Source organism: Globicephala melas, chromosome 17 (assembly GCF_963455315.2).
Source record: "Globicephala melas chromosome 17, mGloMel1.2, whole genome shotgun sequence".
Taxonomy (NCBI): Eukaryota; Metazoa; Chordata; class Mammalia; order Artiodactyla; family Delphinidae; genus Globicephala; species Globicephala melas.
Window position 1 is genome coordinate 13,594,517 of NC_083330.1, and position 23,373 is coordinate 13,617,889.

At 35.6% G+C, this 23,373-nt stretch overlaps 1 protein-coding gene across 1 annotated transcript in view; it reads left to right on the forward strand.

The window, feature by feature from the left end:
* Positions 1-23,373, forward strand: part of C17H8orf34 (chromosome 17 C8orf34 homolog) — a 344,966-nt gene that overhangs the window by 92,318 nt on the left and 229,275 nt on the right. The window contains 2 exon segments of the mRNA XM_060287424.2: positions 8,889-9,061; positions 17,700-17,866. Of these exon segments, the coding sequence (XP_060143407.1) occupies positions 8,889-9,061; positions 17,700-17,866 (340 nt within the window).

Below are 23,373 nucleotides of genomic sequence, written 5' to 3' on the forward strand. Positions count from 1 at the left end.
AGTCTTAAAATATATTTCCAACTAAAAAGAATCATAATCCCTTGAAATAATGGTTGCTTCCAGGTCAGGAGCAGACAGTGTACAAAATGAGCCTAAAATATCTTCTCATGCCAGAGGTAAGAACTATGGGAGACCACTAGGATTGTGTCAGGAGAGCTCGGGAGCCAGCTCAAGGAGTTCTGCTGGAGAGAGTTAAGAAAATTTGAACATGAATAAGAACAATAACTGCAATGCAGTGAATTTCACCTAATATGTTAAAATCCATATGTTCATCCAAAGAATTATTAATCTTTAGCAGGTGCTAGGGGACCAAAGTTACCATTTTAAAAAACTGGTAAAAGTAAAGGGAAAGAATGAAACTTTTAATCTCTCTTTCCCATATAAATCATACTTCAGAGTAACCAAATATTTGATGACAGGAAGTTTCTCTTTCCAGAAGTATTCCAGCAAATAAGTGAATATGGAATTGTAAAATTAGACAATTACCATTTATCAATTCCTAGTGAATTAATGGATCTAAGCAGTAATATCAATGCTGCCAAAATCACTAAAGAAGAGTCAAGGGGATGGTCTGTGCCTCCAGATGAAACTCACCATTCTCTCTGAAGCAGTATTGGCAAAAAACAAAAACTACAACAAAAAAACTTTATCCTGGGGCTTCCCTGGTGGCGCAGTGGTTGAGATTCCGCCTGCCGATGCAGGGGACGTGGGTTCGTACCCCGGTCCGGGAAGATCCCACATGCCGCGGAGCGGCTGGGCCCGTGAGCCATGACCGCTGAGCCTGCGCGTCCGGAGCCTGTGCTCCGCAACAGGAGAGGCCACAACAGTGAGAGGCCCGCGTACTGCAAAACAAACAAACAAACAAAACTTTATCCTGACTAACTACTAATTTACAGAAAGTACAAAGAGCAGAGGAACATTTTAAGCCACATCACAGGGATGCAACGGGAAAAACCAGACTCTGGAAAACTCACAGGACAAACAACTCGGGTTTTCTGAACAACAGCAACAGCAAAATTACAAGACAGGAAATGAGACAGAGGAAGAGAATACATAGCTTAAAAGAGGCATAAAAGACTGTTGATCGGTCACAACCTACCAAGTCTTGCTTAGAGTCTGATGTGTGCCAACTGAGATAATTCCCTGATATAATCAGGTAAATTTGATAACTAGTTAGATATTTGATATCAGAAACATTCTTACTTTATATTTAGGTATGGTAATGGTGCTGTATGTGTTTACAAAAAAAGCACTCTTACCTTTTAGAGATTACAAACTGGATTATTTACAAATGATACGATATATAGTGAATGGGATTTACTTCAGAATGATCTGAGCAGAGAGAGGGGTGATGTGGGTGGAGATAAGGGTGAAGTGAGTTTATCCCTGAGTTGTTAATTGAGGAAAATGTGTGTGGGTACAGAGGGGCTTGCTTTACTCTTCTACTTTTGTATTAGTGTGAAAATTTCCATAATAAAGAGTAAAAATTTTAGATCATGGGTAGGAGGGTGCATAAGATAGTGAAGGAAAGGAGGAGAGATAGTATTGAACACCTATTAGGGTTAGCAGATATGCTAGGTGTTTTTTAATTTTTATTTATTTATTTTTTTGCGGCACGCGGGCCTCTCACTGTTGTGGCCCCTCCTGCGGCGGAGCACAGGCTCCGGACGCGCAGGCTCAGCGGCCATGGCTCACGAGCCCAGCTGCTACGCAGCATGCGGGATCTTCCCGGACCGGGGCACGAAACCGTGTCCCCTGCATCGGCAGGCAGAATCCCAACCACTGCGCCACCAGGGAAGCCCTATGCTAGGTGTTTTTGATATGTTATTGAATTTAGTTCTTGTACCAGTCCAATGAAGTGGTTATGCTTTTCCTGTTTTACAAATAAGAAAACTGAAGCTAGAATGATAAAGTGATTTGCTGAAAGTCTCAGAATTAGTGGAGATGGAATAAATAAATACTCCCCTGCTAGCTTCTGATTCTTTATCTGCCTGATTCCAAATCCATGCTTTTCCCTAGCACTGTGTACTGTGTACTCCACCATAAAAGGGGAAAATCTGAAAATGAGTTGTTAAAATATATTATTTTAACAACTTTATTGAGATAAAATTCACATAATAAAATCTACCCTTTTATACAGTTCAGTGGGTTTTAGTATATTCAGAGAGTTGTGTAACCACTACTTCAACCTAAATTTAGAACATTCTCATCATCCCCAAAAGAAACCTCATGTCTACCCCCAATTCCTCCTAACCCCTTAGCCTAAGACAACCACTAATTTACTTTCTGTCTCTTTAGATTTGCCTATACTGGAAATTTCATATAAATGCAGTCATAAAGATATGTGGTCTTTTGTGACTGTCTTCTTTCACTTAGCATAATGTTTTCAAGGTTCATTAACGTTGTAGCATATATCAGTACGTCATTTCCTTTTATTGCTGAATAATATTCTATTGTATGGATATACCACACTTTGTTTATTCATTCATCAATTTGTGGACATTGGAGTTGTTTCCACTTTTCAGCTATTAAGAATAATGTTTCTGTGAACATTCATGTATAAGTTTTTGTGTGAACATGTTTTTTAAATTTCTCTTGGGCATATATGTAGGGAATGAAAATGCTAGAACATATGCTAACTCTATATTTAACTTTTTGAGGAACTGTCAAACTATTTTGCACGGTGACAGCACCATTATACATTCCAACCAGCAAGTATGAGGGTTCAAATATGTCCATATCCTTGTTAACACTTGTTGTTGTCTGTCTTAAATTATAGCCATCCTCCTGGGTGTAAAGTAGTATTTTACTGCGGTTTTGGTTTACATTGCCCTAATGACTAGTAATGTTGGTAATACATATTGAAACATTGAATCATACATTATCTTAATTTTGTCATTCTTTTATTCACGCTACAAATGTTTATAAAGTACTTTCTATATGTCAGACCTTGGAAAAGAAATGACAGTTCAACTTTTGTAAGTGTAGGCATCAGTGCTAGTAGCTGGTGGGTTTGGTGGTGAGAAAAGGAACAAATTCTTGGCCGATTGCTTTCATTTCTCACTGAGATAAGCACCATGATCAGCTGAGAATCAGGAGGAGACAGGAGATGTTGTAACTAACTAAGGAGGGAAAATATATCTGAACTAAAAGAGAAAAACACAACTAATTGAACTTCAGTTAATCTAGCAATATGGCATGTGCATTTTTAACTTTTACTAGATACCGCAGAATTTCTCTCAAAAGAAGTTGTGTTAATTTATACTCCCAGCAGCAGTTTATAATAATATATATCACTCCTGGTCCTTGCTAACACTCACTGTCATCAGGTATTTTAATCAAAAATGGTTTCTCGGGCTTCCCTGGTGGCGCAGTGGTTGAGAGTCTGCCTGCCAATGCAGGGGACACGGGTTCGTGCCCCGGTCCGGGAAGATCCCACATGCCGCGGAGCGGCTGGGCCCATGAGCCATGGCCGCTCAGCCTTCGCGTCCGGAGCCTGTGCTCCGCAACGGGAGAGGCCACAACAGTGAGAGGCCCGCGTACTGAAAAAAGAAAAAAAAATGTTTCTCATGGATTCAATTAACAATTGTATAATTTTTTAATAGGATTGAATGCCCATTTGTCTCTTTTGCTCATGTTTATTGCCCAGTTAGTTTTCTTTTCTTTAGATTTGTGTGAGTTTATTATACATTCTGGATGTCAGCTCTTGTTGTGCGTCTCAAATCTATTCTTAAATATTGAGGCTTGTCATCACTTTTTAAATAGTGCCTTCTATTAACAGAACATTTTAACGTTAACCTGTAATGTTTTAAGAAATTCTTTTCTACTTGATATCCTGAAAACATTACTGTTTATTTTCTATTAAAAATTCTGTTTTTTATCTTTAATCTACTTGAAATTATTTTTTTAATATGGCAAAAAGTTGGAACATATGCATTTCCTATAACTATTTATTGAAAAGTTCATCATTTGTCCGTAAATGTGCATGCTTCTGTCACTTATCTTGTTTCTAGGCCTTCTGTTTTCTTCTTTTGGTCCGTTTGCTTGTTTCTGTTACTCCATTGGGTTTGGAATTGCTTTGTATTTTAGATTGATAGGAGAGAATTGACATCTTTACATTTCTGAGTCATTCTATCAATGAACGAAGCATGTTTCCATTTAATTAAATATTATAGTGTTTTATGATAAAGTCATATAGTTACATTCAAAAAGAGCATGCAGATTTTTATTAAATTGATTCCTAGGTACATTGTCTTTTGGGCTATTATTGTCAATGGTATCTGTTTTATAAGTTACATTTTAAAACTTATTGGCATATAGGAATGAATGTTATTTTTCTAATTTTATCTTAAATTCAGTAAGCTTGCTGAACTCATATTAATTTGTAACTTGTTTCTGAATTCTCTTGGTTTGTCTATATAAAAAATATATGTGAATGATAATAGTTTTGTTTCATCTTTTCCGTCAAGTGATGAGACTGATGTGGGATAACCACATTAAATATTCCTGTTGGAGAAGGGAAATAATGAGAGGTTTATAGAAATTACTGGTTCATAGCAGTTCTTAAATCTTGCTGGGCAAATGTCATCAGGTCTTCCTGTCCAAGGGGTTGGGAGGTGTTCCTTAATTAAGCCCCAGTTCTGTTCCCTGGGAGTCCCCATCTATTGTTTTCCACAGCTTCTGGTTTCTTTCTTTTTTGTTAACCTTTTGGCCACTTCTGAAGAAGGCATTGGAAAAGGTGCCTCTGGGCAACTTCCTCAGTTTTCTTCCTTTGTGTAGAAAAATGGGTCCCCAAGAGCTGTTCACTTCTTGAATAGTCTCAGTCCCTTTTACTTCAGGCTGTTGCCTTTGCCAATTCAACTATCCCAAATGATGTTTGGGTTTCCTGTGTATATGATTCCTATCTTCTTCTGGTGGCAAAAACCACATCCACAGTTCTTTTCAAGACATGCCTCTCTCTCTAGATTTAACTGCTGGTCTTTTAGATGTTGCGAAACAACATTCTTAATGGACACCATCTTAGTTTTTTTCAGAGGTCTTAATGAAGGTCTTATGGCAGCATCCTTGATTTTTTCTTTACCCTGCTGTATAGCACAGGGAACTATACTCAATATCTTGTAATAACCTATAATGGAAGAGAATGTAAAAAAAGAATATGCATATATATATATATATATATTCTCTCTCTATATATATATCTGAATCAGTTTGCTGTACCCCTGAAACTAACACAACGTTGTAAATCAACTATATATCAATAAAATTTTTAAAAAAATTTTTAAAAAGAGAGTTAAAAAAATTGTTAATCAGTGTTGTCCATCAATTTTTATATGATTTTTAGACATAAAGATACTTCATAATTCACCGTTTTTTATTCTTTGAATTATGTTTAATTCAATCAGGACAGATTTTTGTGCTTACTTTATTAACATTGTGCTAGTTATTATGGAGGAGAAAGGAATTTAAGACATGATTCCAGCCTTCCATGAAGAGCTCATTTTATTAAGACAAGAAAACATTCGAATAACGTGGAATATAATCAAATGTTGTGCTGACAACCAGTGGTCAGAGCTGTTGAACTCACTGTGAGTTAGCCAGCGGGAGCAGGCTGCTTGGAGAGAGTAGGCTTCCTCTAAGGTAACTACTTCTTGGATAGGATAGCTTCCTATTCATAGGAAATATTAAGCAAATCTGTGACCTTTGGAGAATGTTTGACTACTAATGCTTTTCTTATTATTTAAGCATACTTGTTTACGAATCTGAACATTTAGGGACCTCTAGCCTTAGGAGGGCAAAGGAATATGTATTTATACATTTCTAAGGAATCATTAGCATTTACATTGTTTAGCACTAAAATTTTAAATGTTTTATTTATCCATGCACTTAAAATATTTTCCAAAACTTGTATTCAGTGTGAAGTTTTAAAATTTCTTTTGCCATGTACTGATATTTGTGGAACCGCTTTCTCCACTGAAATCCTTTCATAATGATTTATGGAGAGATTTTTACTTAGCTTAATCAAATATAAGTAATAGAACCAAAGAAAAATCTGCTGTTTTGCTCTGTTACAAGTAAATGGACTATATTCAAGAATTTTTAGAGATATAACATTCTCATAAAGCAGTAAATATAAGAATAGCTTTGTGCATTCTGAAAAATAAAAATAGTAGAGTCCCACTTTTCACCTGTAAAATATTCACTCCCTAAATCCTCTGACCCTGTTTGCAGCTCTTTGTATTGCTTTGCTCATCAGCTGTTTCTCACTAAATTTCTGCTGCCAGCTGGAGTTAAACAGGCTGCATATCAAACTATTTATCCTTCTCTCTGTGCTCTGCTTTCCAATAGCAGTGGCATCTATCATTTAATTTCCCAGTAATCAACCAAAAAGTTATTTCTGATTCTCTGCAGTTCTCAACTTTAAGATCATTCTCAACTCTATGATCATTCTCAACTCTAAATCCTGTTTCATTTTTTTCATTTATAATGCCTAAACTCACCCATTTCTGTTGTGGTCAGTGGTCAGTTTCTTTGTCCCAATTCTTATTAAGCCCAGTTCTGTCCCATTATGTAGAGATTGATAATGCTAAATTAATTATCCAATCTTTTTAATATACTCTCTGTAAAATAAAACTTTATAGAATGAAAACCTGTATTATCAATTCCCTGTTCTGTTACTCTGCCCATATTGACAACCAAGCATCTGCTCTCACCTAACTCACCCATTCCTGCTGTTCTGTACCATTTTTTCCCAGTTACGTCATATATTTAGAAGTAGTTTAAATACAGCCCACATCCTTAAGTAATTGTGTCTAGCATATGTACAGAATTCTGTGGTTTAACTATGCTTCTTACTATTTCATTTGATACAGTAGGTTTTATAATTTCTATCATGACCATTTTATAGTTGGAGAAAACAAAATTCAGAGAATAAGTAACATTTCAAAGTCACACAGGCCAAAACTGATTCTGAAGCTGTAAATATGTTTATAGATTTTTTTCTCTAGAATATGTCTTTTCCTTAATCTGCTTTTAAATGCAAATATACGTTTAAAATTTAACAGTATTGCTGTTAATTTTAATTCTTGTGCTTCAAATGATATTAAATTGTGGCAGATGAATATGCCTTTCCAGTAATTGCAAAACATTAATTTGATTGCATGATTTCACAGCTGCAAGCTTTGGGAATATAAATACAGAAGGATTTCATATTAGTTGCTACATTATACAAACACTAAAATTTAGCTACTACATTTTCCTGTAGGCTGGGGAATCAATATTAAGATATCCAGCTACTTTCTATCACTTATAATCACTTGGAAAAATGTTCATCAGATATTTCTTAGTCATATTTCACATGTTGCTTTTGGTGTGTATTTGTATATTAATTAATGCTACATTGTATGTATTATAATATAGTATTTGTATAATATTGAGGAGAATTGTACAGATTCAGAAAATCAGATCTAAATTTTTAAGGAATTGTTCAAGACTCTTGTAATATTACAAATTAAAAGCCTGTGTTTCTCAGATCAAGATATTTTAAAAATACATTTTTTCTCATTTTAAGACAAGTACATATTTCTCATAGAATATTAAAAAGACATGGAAATGCCAAAAGAAGAATTAAAATTACCTGTAGTCCCTCCATTCAGATAAAACAATTACATTTTGGTGTTACCATCGTTTTCCCAATAAATCAAGCAGTATCTGGCACATAGTAGGTCATGATAAGTATAAAAGAATGAATAAAAGAATGGATTAGTCTATGAGTGCCGGATTGATGGATTATAGTCTAAACCCTGACAGTTTTTGTTTGTTTGTTATTTTTATAATGCAAGTGCCTGACTTAAGCTTTGATTGCTGAGGCATCCACTTCAAAGATGACTATCTCGGATAAACTACTGCAGAGATCCAGGTCACTTCCCCATACTGCGTGCGGCACCTTTGTTTTAGAGTTCTTAATTGATTATTTTATTTTATTTTTCACGGGCCTCTCACTGCTGTGGCCTCTCCCGTTGCGGAGCAGGACGCGCAGGCTCAGCGGCCATGGCTCACGGGCCCAGCCGCTCCATGGCATGCAGGATCTTCCCAGACCAGGACACGAACCCGTGTCCCCTGCATCGGCAGGCGGACTCTCAACCACTGCGCCACCAGGGAAGCCCATATGAATTTTTTAAACAAAAATTAGATCATACAATACGTATTGCTTTTTAATCTGCTTTTTTCCCATGTACCAAGATACCCGTGGCAGTTGCACGTGTTCAGTATTCGTTTTAAATTATTAAATGATTTAAATATTTAAAATACCATTTTAAGAGCCACATCACATCCAAGTCTATGAAAAGAGTTTAGCATTGTTTTGAATTGTCATAGCATGCCCATCATCGATAGTGCTCTGCTTCCAACCTCTACTGGATCTCTAGAAGTCCAGAGTGCTTTGCAATTGGAGGCAATGCATGCTTCCAGCCCTGTCTCTTCTTGACTTTGTTCCCTGACTCCACCTCAGTTTCCTCCATATTTGAGAGCTCATGTATCATTTTCTAGCAGCACCAAGCTCTTCCGCTGTGAGGGCCTTCGCACACACTCCTCCCTCTGGCACAAATGCTAATCCTGCCCCGCCATCCTGAGAACGAACATGCAGCTGTCCAAACCGGAGATTTCGCTTCTGGATCCTTTCTCACGGTGGCCTTCACGAGTCAGCACAAATCATAGAGAGTAAGCCATCTAGTAGAGACGGAGAGAACTGAAATTTTAAGTCAATTCAGAAAGAAAAAAAGGAACATTTTGATTTGAGGGAGCAGTTTAAAATCTGCACAAGATTATTTCCCTGTTGTCCTGTTAATGGGAATATGTAATCTAAGGCACAGAAATTCTTCTCTTCTCCTCAGGAAACAGTGGCGTTTAATTCTTCTCTTCTGAGACCCCGTGTAATTGGAGAGTGGATTGGTCGAGAAGAGAATGACGCTGATCCACTGGCTGCTGAAATGCTACAGCCCCCAATTCCAAGAAGTAAAAATGAACAATGGGAAAATGAAGATAATAGCTCTAGCCCTGCAGGAAGGTGAGATGAGATGTCGTCTAAGATTCTGAATATTTTAATCATTTAAGGCAAAGGGGAAATCAAGTGCACGATTTTGATGAAATAACTTGGCAATTTTATATAGAAAATTATGTTACATATAAGATAAGAATTAATTTATCTGTTTTAAAATTAGAGTTTTATTAGATTTGCTTTTATTATGGATTTGGTTTTGATTTTTTTTTTCTTTACATCTAAGAAGAGTATCATCTCTTTGTTACTAAAACCAAACAGAAAAATAATTTCAGGACATAAACTGTCAGTTGAGATCTACTATAATATTGGACGGGACCTACTATATTATTGGGCTGACCGTTAAGATTGGAGAGGGAGGAATTCTGATGTACCATAAAGATCTAGTTGTTCAACAAGAAGAAAACTATTAAATGTATGATAGACTACACAAGGTGGAGTTAGATGGAATATAGAGAGAAACCTTTAGTTTAGAGTTGATAACTATGATTGAATGTAATTATTACATTCTCTATGTTTAATTTTTGAAATTATTCTTGAAACTATTGTGAGTTGTGAATTTGAAAGTCCCTAATTCATTTTACTCAACCCTATGATGCTCAAAATGGTGTCAGAAGATTTGCCTCAAGTTTCCATATGCTGGTAGAAGTGGGGTAATTTTGAAAAGTCTAGATCATATTTTTTAGAAAAAGTATCAGTATATTCAGTGTAGCCATTTCTTGTAATACTAACTGAAGTGAGTAAAATTCGAAACAAAAATGAAAACTTCTACAAGGAAGTTGGAGTGAAAAAGCATTATCGAGGCACGGCTCACACGATATTGAGAAAAAATACTCATGAATTAAAATGTGACAGGAGCTTAAACTTTCTGTGAGTGTTACTAGCTGACCACCACAGAAGAGTTTTTCCCATATACAGCATAGCCACAGTAACTTTGTATTTCCTACATTAAATTTAGCAGCAACCAATAATTATTCTTTCTCCAGAAGAAAATTGTATTTTCTACAACGTAATATGGCTTTCAGGGTTTTTTTTACTTTGACTTATCACTTGGCTGGAGGGAAGGAAATTCAGAATACTCGTTAATGCGCTTCAGGCATATAGAAAATTGATTCTATTTCCATGAGAAATAACCTTTAAATTATTTAAATAGTTGAAGTGTACTGTATAAGGAGAAGAAAAGCATTTCTAAAAATCCATTTACCTTCTTTTGTGAAATGTCAGATCAATTTCACCTGTCAATGAAGGTAATTTTATTTCTAACACTAGACTAATGAAACCCACTAGACCTTTATCTTTATTCATTGCTAGATCTTTAGTTCTTAAATATAAAATAGAGAAATGTTGACTTTCATTTTGCTTTCATTTAGTCATAATAATAAATAGGAGCTGTTTATTGCAAATGTTAGTGCTTCTGTTTTCTTCCTAGCTTCAGTGAGCTCTTATTCCCTCTTGAATATCCAATAAAGGAGAATCTTTCCTGCAATCCTGGTCAGATCCGTTACCCAGAAAACTTAATCCATGAAGATCTCACTCAAATATCTGTTTTGAAAAGGTGTTTTCAGTTTTATTTTTCTCTATCTTTAAATTATGAGTTGATGTATTACCTATGAAATGAAGAAAGTGGTGAAATCCTGCCCAGATGCCCCATTAGAGGAAAAAAAAAAGAATGCATGCTTTCTGAACTAACTGTAAAGAGTAGCAATTAAGTACAGGTTAGGAACTATATCCCATCCTCTAATATAAAGCCAGGATTTCTGAATTTATACCAGGAACTCACATAGCATTAGATTTGATTTGAATGAATAAAAACAGATTGGGGAACAATTTTTTAATGACTCTATTGTCTATAACTAGAGATTAGCTTTTACCCTTAAATAGTAATGATCTTGTCATTTATAATTTAACAGTCTTAAACATTAACAGACTAAATGATATTCTAGACTCTTGAAAGAGAAGACTTAATTTTCAAGGATGACTTCTTCCGTTTTTCTCTCCCCTACTGGGCCTGGCACATTGCCATTGTCAGTAGGCATCTGTTATGTGAGTGAAGGAGGCACATAGAAGGCCGTGAGTAGACGTCTGATTAATAAAACTTATTTATAAGAAGGGTTGTTTATAGTCTATCTTAACTTTTTATCCCTTTTCCTATTATGGATTTCCCTCTTGTTAATTGCTCAAGTCTTATTTGAATGGCTGTTATTACAACACTCCATCTTTAGTACATAACCAACTTTCCCGTTCATTCAGAACAATACATACATGATTGGCTGGACTTTCACCATTAGATTAGAGAAGATTAAATAAACGGTGTAGTAAACTTTGAGATTCTTATGGGTAGACTTTGAGCCACGATTTTTTCAAGGAACTTTTTTTTTTTAATGATATACCTCACCTGAACTTTTTCCTTAGGTCCTACAAATACAACATTGTGTGAAGAGGGTCAGCAACTTTAGTATACATAGCTGTCACCTGAAAGGTTAAGTGCTGGTTAAGACGAAGGCAATTATGAGGGCAATATGGAGAAACTAATAAAATAAGACAAGAGCTACTAACATGGGGTTCATGACCCCTACATGATCTCTGGAAGGACTCAAGAGATCTACGAGTCTCTTGAAATTATGTGCAAAATGCCCCATGTGTGCAAATGGACATTTTCCTGCCACATCTTTCTTAGATTCTCCAAGAGCTTCTAGATTAAGAGAGTTTAAGAAAAAAATTAAAGCATCTGAGCAAGAAAAGGAAGCAGGATTCATAAGGGAGAGGTGAATGCGTTAGGGAATGATTGCTGGCTTCCTGTGACCATCACGCACTACCAGTTGGCATCGGTTGCCATGGTTTGTCCAGCCATCTAGTGGGAAAGCATATATATTCCTTGTACATTTATGGTTACTGAAATAATCACACATTGATAATATAAATGTAAATAAAAATTGAGTTAATAAACCTATATACTTCTATTTGGAGCCATCTTAATTCGACTTTGCAATAGCTGATAATAGATTTCCTAAAATTACTTGCTAAATTATAATGTGAATTTTTAAATAGGCGTACCAAGCCTTGAAAGCCTTAAGCTGAACCACTTTATTAAAATAAGAAAGATATCAATAAATATTATAGATCTTGTGAATTGGCTTTGTTCATTAAGTGAGCATTGTTATTAGATGGTAGATATGCCATGAAATGAATAGAAAATCTTACAACTTAGAAATATATATTAAATATTAGAAGCTAAATTCACTTCCCATTAAGAAGTGTTCCTTTTCATTAAAGCTCATAATTGCTTCTGATATATCTGTTAACAAACCCTAGAAATGTTCCCCTCCTCTTAGAGCTCCTCTCTTGGCAGGAAGAGACAAACAATAAACAAGCAAATATACAAATTTATGACATAAATTCAAGTAGTGATAAGTGGTATGATGGGAAATAAACCAGAACAAGAAGGAAGAAAATGGATGGAGGGCACTCTTTAACGTAAGAAGTCAAGAATAAAGAAGTAACCTTAATATTGTCTAAGTTTGGCTATTGTGGACATGTTAGAAAATATACAACACATGTGGCAGAGACTAAAACAGGCTTGGTAATTTAGGAATATTCTCACATGCAAATTTTAAGCACACAGAATATTAATTAATCAAACATGATTTTGCTAAAGTAATCAAAGAACAGAAACCTTAAGAATATCTAAAACATACAGAAATTGTATCTTACGACTCACAAATTTATCTTTAAAACCAAAAGAAGTATTGATATGTAGCTAAATCATGTGTTTCAGAATATTGATGAGGTCATTTTAATATATTCAAAATTTGTTCTCATTTATTTAGGAATTCATTTATTTAGGAAATACATATAGTAATTCAAATAATTATTTTATGAAACACATTGCTAGTCATCTTTGGACTCATAGACTCATAGATGGACTCTTACTATTAGACAGGCAACATTTTGGATTCAGTCAGTGTCTAGTTCTTATAGCCCAGCACTATCATCATGACCAAACCATGTATTTTATTTTATTTTATTTATTTTTTATTTTTTTTATTTTTTTGCGGTACACGGGCCTCTCACTGCTGTGGCCTCTCCCGTTGCGGAGCACAGGCTCCGGACGCGCAGGCTCAGCGGCCATGGCTCACGGGCCCAGCCGCTCCGCGGCACATGGGATCCCCCCAAACCGGGGCACGAACCCACATCCCCTGCATTGGCAGGCGGACTCCCAGCCACTGCGCCACCAGGGAAGCCCTCCAAACCGTGTATTTTAATAAAAACACTTGCTTCAACCTTCATGAAATGGTCTTGGTCATTGTCAGCTGGTGACTGGGAGTTACAAATTTATTATCTACCATTTGTTCCTCATTATTCACATTCCAATCTGTTTTTCCTTCTTTTATTTCACTACCAACCTTTCCATTTCCCTGGATTTTCACATCTCTCAAGTTGGAGGACTCAGATTACATCTACTTAAATTAATTCTTATTTTATTTAGTGTGTTAGAAAAAATGAGGTTCAAAAAGAAAGAGCGAATTTGTTAAATACTTATTGAGCATTAACACAAGGTGATGTGCTTGGTACTGGGTGAGACCAATATGAAAACAAAAATCCTAGATTCAAAGTACTTGCTTTAAAGTGAGGAGAATGACAAGGACATGTGTCTTATTTCTGCAGCTCAGTGCCCACAATGCCTGGTATGTAGCAAACACTTAATAAATGTCTGCTAAATAAATTATAAAACATCACATTTAGACGTGAAGAAAAAAAGACAGAGCTCTTTTGCATAAATCAAAATGAAGCTATTAAGTGTGAAACTTTTTGTTATCTCTTCAACAGCCTGGGCCTTAATAAAAGAGAACCCTTTAATTTCTGATTAGAGTCAAGAGAAAGGGCACAGATTTCTCTATTAGACTGCAATGGTGAACTAAACAAGCTTAGGAGATAGTTCAAGAGAGGAATCATCCAGTTTTCCACCAAAGAGAGCACATGTGGCCAGATAAAATTAATCCTTACCAACCTGTGTTCAGAGTCAGAGTGTGAAACAAAATGGAGCAAGGTCAGGCCCCCTGGAAGAGTGCAGCCAGGAGGAAGAGAGCAGATGGTAGGAGGCAGGCCATCCAGTGGGAAGAAGTGGAGGGCGTGGCCACTTTAAACTGTCCTTTTCCAGCTGATCCTGGTTTAGAACTTAACCTTTTAGACCAAAGCAAAATGGAGTCCTAGAGTATATTGACACCACATTGAAATGTAGCTGCTATTCTTTTTCATAAAGACACTTTTTTTTTTTTAAGAATTGGCTTTTTATTCTTTTTTATTTTATTTATTTAGTTTTGGCTGTGTTGGGTCTTCGTTGCTGTGAGCGGGGGCTACTCTTCGTTGCAGTGTGCATGCTACTCATTGTGGTGGCTTCTCTTGTGGGTGCGCAGGCTTCTCATTGCAGTGGCTTCTCTTGTTGCGGAGCACAGGCTCTAGGGGTGCGGGCTTCAGTAGTTGTGGCACAGGGGCTCAGTAGTTGTGGCTCGTGGGCTCTAGGGCACAGGCTCAGTAGTTGTCGCACATGGGCCTAGTTGCTCTGTGACATGTGGGATCCTCCTGGACCAGGGGTGGAACCCATGTCCCCTGCACCTGCAGGTGGATTCTTAACCAGTGCATCACCAGGGAAGTCCCAAGATATTTTTTTATTTCCTTTCTCTGTTTGTTGGGATGTGAGATGTTATGGCTCAAGAAAAGACATGTAAATATCTAGGATGCTGCCCATTGTGTTCTTTGAATATATAGTGATATTAATTACCAATTAGTAGACTGCTGTATGTGCTCTACATATCTTAACCCATTTCATCCTCTTGAGAACATTACTATAACCCCTATTTTAGGAACAAGGAAACTATGTCCCAGCATGGTTACATCACTGTCCCAAGATTGGATAGTTATTAAGTGACTGAGCCAGGCTATCTTGCTCCAAATTCCATATGCTTAAATGCTTTGCTATACAGCCTTTCTTCAGGAAGGTATTCTAAGAATCCTGTTATTAAGATTCACGTCCAAAGTGTAAATAAGGGGACCCAGAAATCTGAGTGCTTTGAGAAAGACTCCAAACCCCACCTCTTCCCACTTACTCACCACTTGTGTGCATTAAGACCCCTACTTCCCAGTAGCAGGACTCTCTTTTCTCTCTAATGATGCAGTTTTCACTTGTGCAATCCACAGGAGAAGAGGGAGGTGTGAACCTTGCATCTCATTCCTGCTTACAGACCTCACTGTCTCTCTTCCCCCTGAAATTATCACCAGTTCTGAGTCTCATGTTTTCACACTGTGGTAATCTTCCACCTCTTCTTGTATCAATAATTTACCAAATCCTATGTCATCTCCTTTTCCATGAATATTCAAGCATCTGTCTATAGCTATTTAGTGGGAAGGCATATATATTCATGACACATTTAGAGATATTAAAATAATCACACATTGATAATGTAAATGTAAAAAAAAAAACCTAAGCTAAACATGAAACTACCATGTAACCTAGCATTTGTACTCTTGGGCATTTATCTCAGAGAAATGGAAACTTTCACACAAAAACATGTACATGAATGTTCATAGCAGCTCCATCTTAATAGCCAAGAAGCTTAAAACAGCCAGATGTCCTTCAATGGGTGAATGGTTAGATAAACAGGAGTATATCCATGCCATGGAATACTACACACAAAGAATAGGAATGGACTTCTGATATACACAACTACATGAATGAATCTCCAGGGAATTAATTGTACTGCATGAAAAAAGCCAATCCTAAAAGATTACGTACTGTATGATTTCACTTACATAACGTTTCTTAAAATCGCAGTATTATAGGAATGGGGAACAGACTGGTGGTTGCCAGGAATGAGGGAAGGGGAAGGAGAGTTATAGAGGGAGGTGGGAATGGTTAGGAAAGGACAACACAAGGAAATCTTGTAGTGTTTGACCTGGTCTGTACCTTGACTGTGGGGGTGGATACATGATGCACAAACCCACAAAAATACTAAAATAGTCTAGAACTAAATACATAGAGGGGCACACACAAAAGTGAGTCCAATTAAAATGGGAACATGAATAAGATTGGAGAATTGTATCATTGTTAGTGTCCTGGCCGTGATATTGTGCTCTAATTTTATAAGATGTTACCATTGAGGGACGCTGTATCAATGGTGCACAGGATCTCTCTGTATTATTTCTTACAACTTCATGTAAATCTATAATTGTTTCAAAGCAAAAAAATTCAAGTAGAAACATAAATAATCTGTTGGAAACCACCTTGAGATTTTTGGCAGTCCTTCTCCCCCAACAATCTGTCAGCAAAGGGCATTAGCATCCCTTGATGATCCTTGCCTGAGCAGTTACTGTGTTGGTGGTTAAAATGGTGGTTTTCTGATTCCATCATTCCTTGTGCATTTATTAAATGGCCTTAACTTGGGGGAGAGAACAAGCCTTCTCTCCACCCGTTTCCCTTGGTCTTCTCTGTCGTGTTCCGCCTGACTTTGAAGTGAACAGTGAGGTGGAGCTGACTGGTCTTTGCCCACTGATGACATACGATGCCATTTTGCCGTTTCCAGCCTTCTCTTAGACAGTGTGGAACCTGGCCCTTCTATTAAGACCGCTTGAAATGTTTTGATCCATGCCCTGAAACTTACCTGGTTGGTTTTTTTTTTTTTTTTTAACCAAGTGCATGTAGCCTCCTTTGCTCATTTGCCTTCTCTCCTGGACCTTCTTTCTGAGCACCTTTAGAAAGGGTCCTCTCTCCTTCCTGCTTAAGAGAGACCTCCTCCTTTTCATCATGTCTTTTTCCTTCATGAGGTGACATTTGCCGTTTTCTTCCTTTGGGCAATTATATGGAAAGAAATCAGATTATAGGAAAGAGGAAAACCTTGGGACAATTTTTAAAACTATAAATGGTTGCCACGTGGACATGTAAGTTTTCCCATCAGACACTGTCTTGGGAAGTTGGGGGAGAGAGCCATGAAACACTGGCTCCTTTACCCAAAGGAGTCTGGCTTTATCACAGGAAGCTCTTCCAAATTTGCAAAGACTCTTTTAGACTGGAGGGCACTGAGAGTCATTTAAATGCCAATTCTGGTTCCATCCCTCCTTCTACACTGTCCTACCCCCAGACCTAGGCAACATGAGAGGACTAGTGAAGACATTTATTTTAATGATGTAAATTAAAGTTTGCATTAAAAAAATGTTATTATAGTGTGTTAAAATAGTTATCCCATTACATGTGTTTTGCTTGACATGCATTTGTTTTGTAAATCAGGGAATTTTATATAATGATCTGAACTTCCTACCTCCTCTAAAAAATTAGAAATCCATTAATAGTGGGCTTTAATTCCCACATGGCAACAATTGTTAGGAGCCAGTTAGCACCTCCTCCCTTAAATGGGGCAGGGGTTGTCGTATTCTTCATGTATTCCAATCTAGGAAATTGTTAATGAGGTACCGAAGGATGTCTTAGAAAGAAGACAGTGTATATTTCCATTATCCTTGGGGAAAATTTTACTAATATGTGCATAGATTTGCAAAGCAAAATAATTGAGTGAAAATTTGTTTGTAGATTTTCTTTAGTTACCACAGCTAATTGATGATGTTATCATCATTGAAAATTAACATTTAACTGTTTCTTCAGCTTAAAGGTGGAGCCCAAGACTAAAGGATTAAAACAGCAGCAACAGCAGCATAAGAAACTTCTGGCAGCAATGCTCTCTCAAGATTCTTTTGAGTCTGTCCATAGCCCCACCCCATCGGTAACAGAAGAAGATATTGATAATGAAGATGATGCAATGGAATTGCTGGGTAATTTTAAAAATTAATAATTTCTCTTTTTCTTCTCTGGCATTGTAAAAGTGCGTAGTGGTTAAGAGATTTTCAAAGTTTTGAGTAGTTTTGTCTTAGGGGAAAGAAACCATTTAGCACACACTTGCGTTAGACTTTCATGGAGTTGCATGCAAGAGTTAAGCTGAAATCACCTGAGCATGTGAAGTATTTATTAGACTGTATTTTGTGCTTTGTATATGCAGCACTTGCCTTCTGACTACTTAATCAAGATTCATTCTCTGTGCACTTGTGATACTAATTCAAGTTTGTCTGCTTTATCCTCCTGTTGTGATTGCCTTGATCACATCTTTTGTCTAAAATGTATCCAGAGTACATATTTCAGGCCGCATTCCAAGATGTCTCCTTGTTGTTTCAAGGATGTTTTAGAAAAAGCAAGTTAAATTTAAAAGGGCAGATAGTAAATTAATGTTTTATGTCTTTCATAAATGACAGGAAAGTTGGCAGAGATTGCAGTGTTTTTACAGGCTCATACTTTCATGAAAAGTTTTATACACAGGAAATCTTTTATATCTTTTAATGAAGTAAGTGTATATTTTTGTTTCATCAGAAATCTCTGCATAATAGTTTTTTTAAATTGAACTTCCTTTTGTAAAACCATTTTTTCAAAAGAAGGAAATTAAATTTTATTTCAGAGCGAATTATCCACATATAAAACATTGAGTTTTTAATTCAGTGATATTAGCTATTCTATTCTAAATAATTAGAACAATTTTCAAATACTTTGTAACAATATACTAGAAAGTGAGTAAATAATAAAATCATTTGAATGCTTCAGATAAATTTAACATATAGAAAAAGGAGCTCCAGAAGTATACAGATTTTTTTTTAATTATTTTTTTCTAAACTAGCTTCCTTGGTTTTAAGTGTTTATGGTACTAAAATACTATCATTATAATAAATGATATAGGTCTCCATGCATAGGCCTACAAGGTGTTATTAATTAGTGGTGGCAGGTTCACTGATACTTTCTGATGTTATAATAACTACATTCATTCCAGCATTGAGGAGGCTATGTCATGGCATTTTCACTTCATGCTGTCCATCTTTTTTTTAAGAACTGTTAAATCTGGGTGTTTTTTAAGGAATCTCATCTCCCTGCCTCCAAATCGGTAATGTGGCAGATGTGGCAGATGTGGCAGATGTGGTAGATGTGGTGGTGCCGCCTTCATTCAGCTTCCATTCAGCGAGCGTTTACTGAATGCTAGGCCCTAGACTCGGTCCTGGGGACGTAAAAATAAAATAATCATGGTTTCTGTTTGCAGGAACTTCACATTCTAGTGTTCAAGATGAAGATGTAAATATCACTCTAATATTTTTTGCTACAGTTGCTAACGTGATTAAGCGCAGTGTTGTACACAGGAATAACATCTAATGCAAAAGTAGCGGCCGGTTATCAGGGAATGTTTCCTAGAGAGTCTGATTCCTCTGGTAAGTCCCAGAGGACAAGTAGATGTCGTTCAGCAGGCAGTGTGGTCATTACCCCTGCAGGTTTGCTGTTGTAAGGATGGATTCTTGCAGTTGTGCTCCATGACTGTGCCTGTACATTGTTCCTCTGCTTCAGTCAGTAACAGTGAAGGGGGCAAGTCTGGAACCATTAATGGATGTTGCCTATGTAACATCAGTGTTGGTGTGTTGGTACATTGACATTGGGTTTGCAGGTATCCTTCTGTCCCCCTCATTTCCTACAACAGCTCATGGTCAGTTGATACCCACATGAAGGCGGTTGTGCTCTATGTTGCAAAGAGAATCTTTTGAAGAAATCCAAGCATTCTCCAAATCACTTTGGGATTCCTGATAGCCTCAGGAATGTCTAGTCAGAGTGGAGGAACTCATATAACCTCAGTAATATCAAGAGATTCTTTAAGGAGACTGAGGTGTCCAGTCAGTGCTGGTATCCCTAGATCTCAGCTCCTCTGTTCTGAGGTTTCTAGTCTCCCGAGATGAAGACCAAAGGATTGGGTTTTGGAGATTACCTAATGTGAGCAATTAACAGCTGGTCCTCACTAATTTTGTTTCATTTGACATTTTAGCCTCTGGTCTGAGCAAATTTAAGAATGAGAGATAGCTGGAGGTTTGGACTTTCGCCATGTCGGTCCACATGTCAGCACAGGCAGCTGGTGGTGTAGTAATTCTGGTCTATAGGTTATGAGATTTCCCTGCAATAATATGGAATGTTCCAAGTCCACTGGGCTGTCCCCTAAAATAATGCCATATTTAACCCTCTTGCCTAGTTGTCTCAGTGAACAAAGGTCATATAACAGAAAATTCTATCCACAAATTGTTTTGCCCATAAAGTTCATCAATTAAAGTAAAATGTTATTTAGCTATGAAATATATTTGTCTTTAAGGCCCTAATACTCCTACCCATGAATATTATTCTATTATTTTAGAAATATATGTTTAAAATATAGACTCAGAGTTTTCTTCAGAAGTAGAGTATATAAGTTCATGACTTATAATGTTATGTATGCCTTTAACTAAGGTAATGAATGGCTCATGTCTTACATGAAATCAGACAGATGTACATGAATATTTTCAGTTAATGCAGGAGCTAAGAATTTTTCAGTCATGATAATGGTAATGGATAAATATGTGAAGTATAGGTATGAAATAAAATGGTTGTTAAGTTATTCAGTTTTAAAACCTTCATCTTCAATAGGCATGTATATCTCTATTAATATTCCATTGGATATCAAGTCCTACACTAATAATTGAAGCAATACTCCTAAATCAATATAGAAACTATATAATATCTGTCTTCCCAGTCCTTTTAATATTAGATTTACGTCATTTTGTTTATTATTAAAGAATTTTAAGATAATAGTTTTGAAACTCTGATTCCAGAGAAACGTAAGTGATTGTACATATGTGAGGAAAATACAAATGCTAAGTTCTTGAAAACATATTTGAAATAAAATTTTAGTGCATGAAATAATTGTAAAATGCAAGAGACATCTGGTATATAAAATATCCTTTTGAATCCACAACATTGTTTAGAATGAATTTGCAATAGCTTATATGTTTTAAGGGTTTAACTTGTCATTGTTACCTATACCAGGTATAACTGGCTGAAAATTTTATTTATTATGCATGGGAAGCAGTCTATATGCTTTGTGCACTGTTAAATAAGTAAAAAGTATAATTATTAGTTAACGTTAATATAACAAAGGATTATTCCTAAATAAAACTGGTTGATTTGAAGGGGAAAAAAACTTTTAGTTTAGTAGTAAAACTATTGACCCTTGTTTTGTTTGTTAAGGAATCTAGCATTGTTAATACATACTGATTAACATTTAATTTTTCGCAGTTGTTTAATTGTATATTTGTGAATTTCTTTTCTAAGTGTACTGGGCATGTGAAAATACTATAATACAACATCTATGACTTTTAAGTAGATTAAATATTTTCTGTAATTGCTTTAAATACTACTTATAAATTCATAGTACAAAAGTAGCTTAGTATGGAATTAATATATACCAGAGAATAAAATTTCCAAATTTGTGGCATTTTAAGATATAACAATTTTAAGCACCTCTGAAATTGGTGCTTTAATTACAGAAGTTGAATAAGATATCTGCCAATTCATCTCAAACTAAGTAGGTCTCAACTTCAAATATAAGATATTCTCAAATATTTTGGTAATTATGCTGGAAATTGATCACAATGAATAAAACTATGAAGAATCTGCATATTATTTTTAAAAGTTATTAAAGTCAGTAATCTTTCAAAAGCAGAAAAACAAGTTACAATGGAGCAGTAAGAGATTAAAAAAAAATCTCTATATATTTTACTCCATTAACTTTCACAGAAGATTTGAGGAACTTCATTAGTTTAAGAGATATTTCAGCTTGTAAATGTGAGTCCATTTTCATTATATTACATGGACTTTTCATTTTATTTTTGATGAAATGCTGATTGCAATTATGTGTTTGATTTTTCTCCATATATTTTACACTCATTAAAAAATGTCATCAGGATTATTTAAAAACTACTTTTCTTACACATTTTAGTATATTACTTTAAAAAGTTGTTTTTAGATTTTCTCAGAATTGATGATGAGACAAATATCTAAAAATCACATTCCAGAGATGCTAAAAAAGAAAAATAGCATTAGTCATGCTTTATACTACCTGGTCTTAGCTTTTTTCTAATCATATAAAAATTAAAACTGTGTTGGCAAAAATAAACAAGGTGATTGCAGATACATTTTATTTATTTTAAATTTAATAATCAGGAGCAAGTATAATCATACTGGTATTCTTTGAAGAATACAGTAATTGAGTTTCTAAAACCCCAGTATCTTGCCAAATTATGTAAAATATAAACTTAATTTTCTAGAGGGACTCATTTCATTAAGGTGATCCTTTGGCAAATTCTTTTTTTTTTTTTTTAAGTTGCATGCTTCTTAAAGCAGAAATCACTCATGTTTGCAAAATAAGAACATGCATTTCACCTAGTGAGAAATGGATTCTGTCACTCGATGTTAAAAAAAAAAAAAAAAAAGAAAGGGAGAGAGCCTTTAAATGTTTAAAAGAAAAAAATCTACCTACCTATTTCTACACCTGTATTTTAGTGATCTAAAGTATGTGAAATGGTCTAAAGCACAGGGGAACATTCATACAAACTTTATTTCTTTTGAGTATTAATTATTGGGAGCATCAGGATGACAGATAACTTGTCACTTTAAAATATTCTTTGTAAAATGATTCTTTTAAAAAGTCTGAGGACTTCCAAAAATTAAATTTATGAATCCTTTAATATTATCTGTAAGATTGCTTTAAATACTGCTTAGAAATTCATTCAGCATATACCAATGTAATTTAATATGGAATTAGTACATATTTGAGATTAAAATATCCAAATTTGTGGGTGTTAAGAGATAACAATTTTGAATACCAATGAAGTTAGTACTCTAAATCTAGAACATACTGAATAAAATATCTTCCAAATCACCTCAGTGTAAGTAGCTCTCATTTTTAAATATTAGATATTCTCAAAAATTAGTTATTAAACTGACAATTGATGACCACAGTTAACCAAAATAGAAAATCTGCACATACATTTTTAAATGTTCACTAAATTAATTAGCATAATTGAAAAACTAGGATATATGTACACAGATGTGCGAAAATATTTTTCACACGCTAAATAATAAATATTTCCTCCTGTTAAGCCATGTGATATATTGTTAAAGAAATTCTGTGAAATACTTCTGCTATAGAGTTTGTCCTATATTTCTGAATTCTGACTTTCTTGCTTTAGTGCCATCATTGCCTGCACAAATGCCACGTGAGCTTGGGTTGAAGTGTAGCCTGAGTGGAGTCGAATAGCACAGTGCTTGTCTCTCTGAATTACAGTAAAAACATTTGAGAAAATCCACTGAAACACATTTTCATTCAGCAAGTATCATGCACCTGCCATGTGGATAGTACTAGTACATGTTAATATATAGCACTAAGAATATT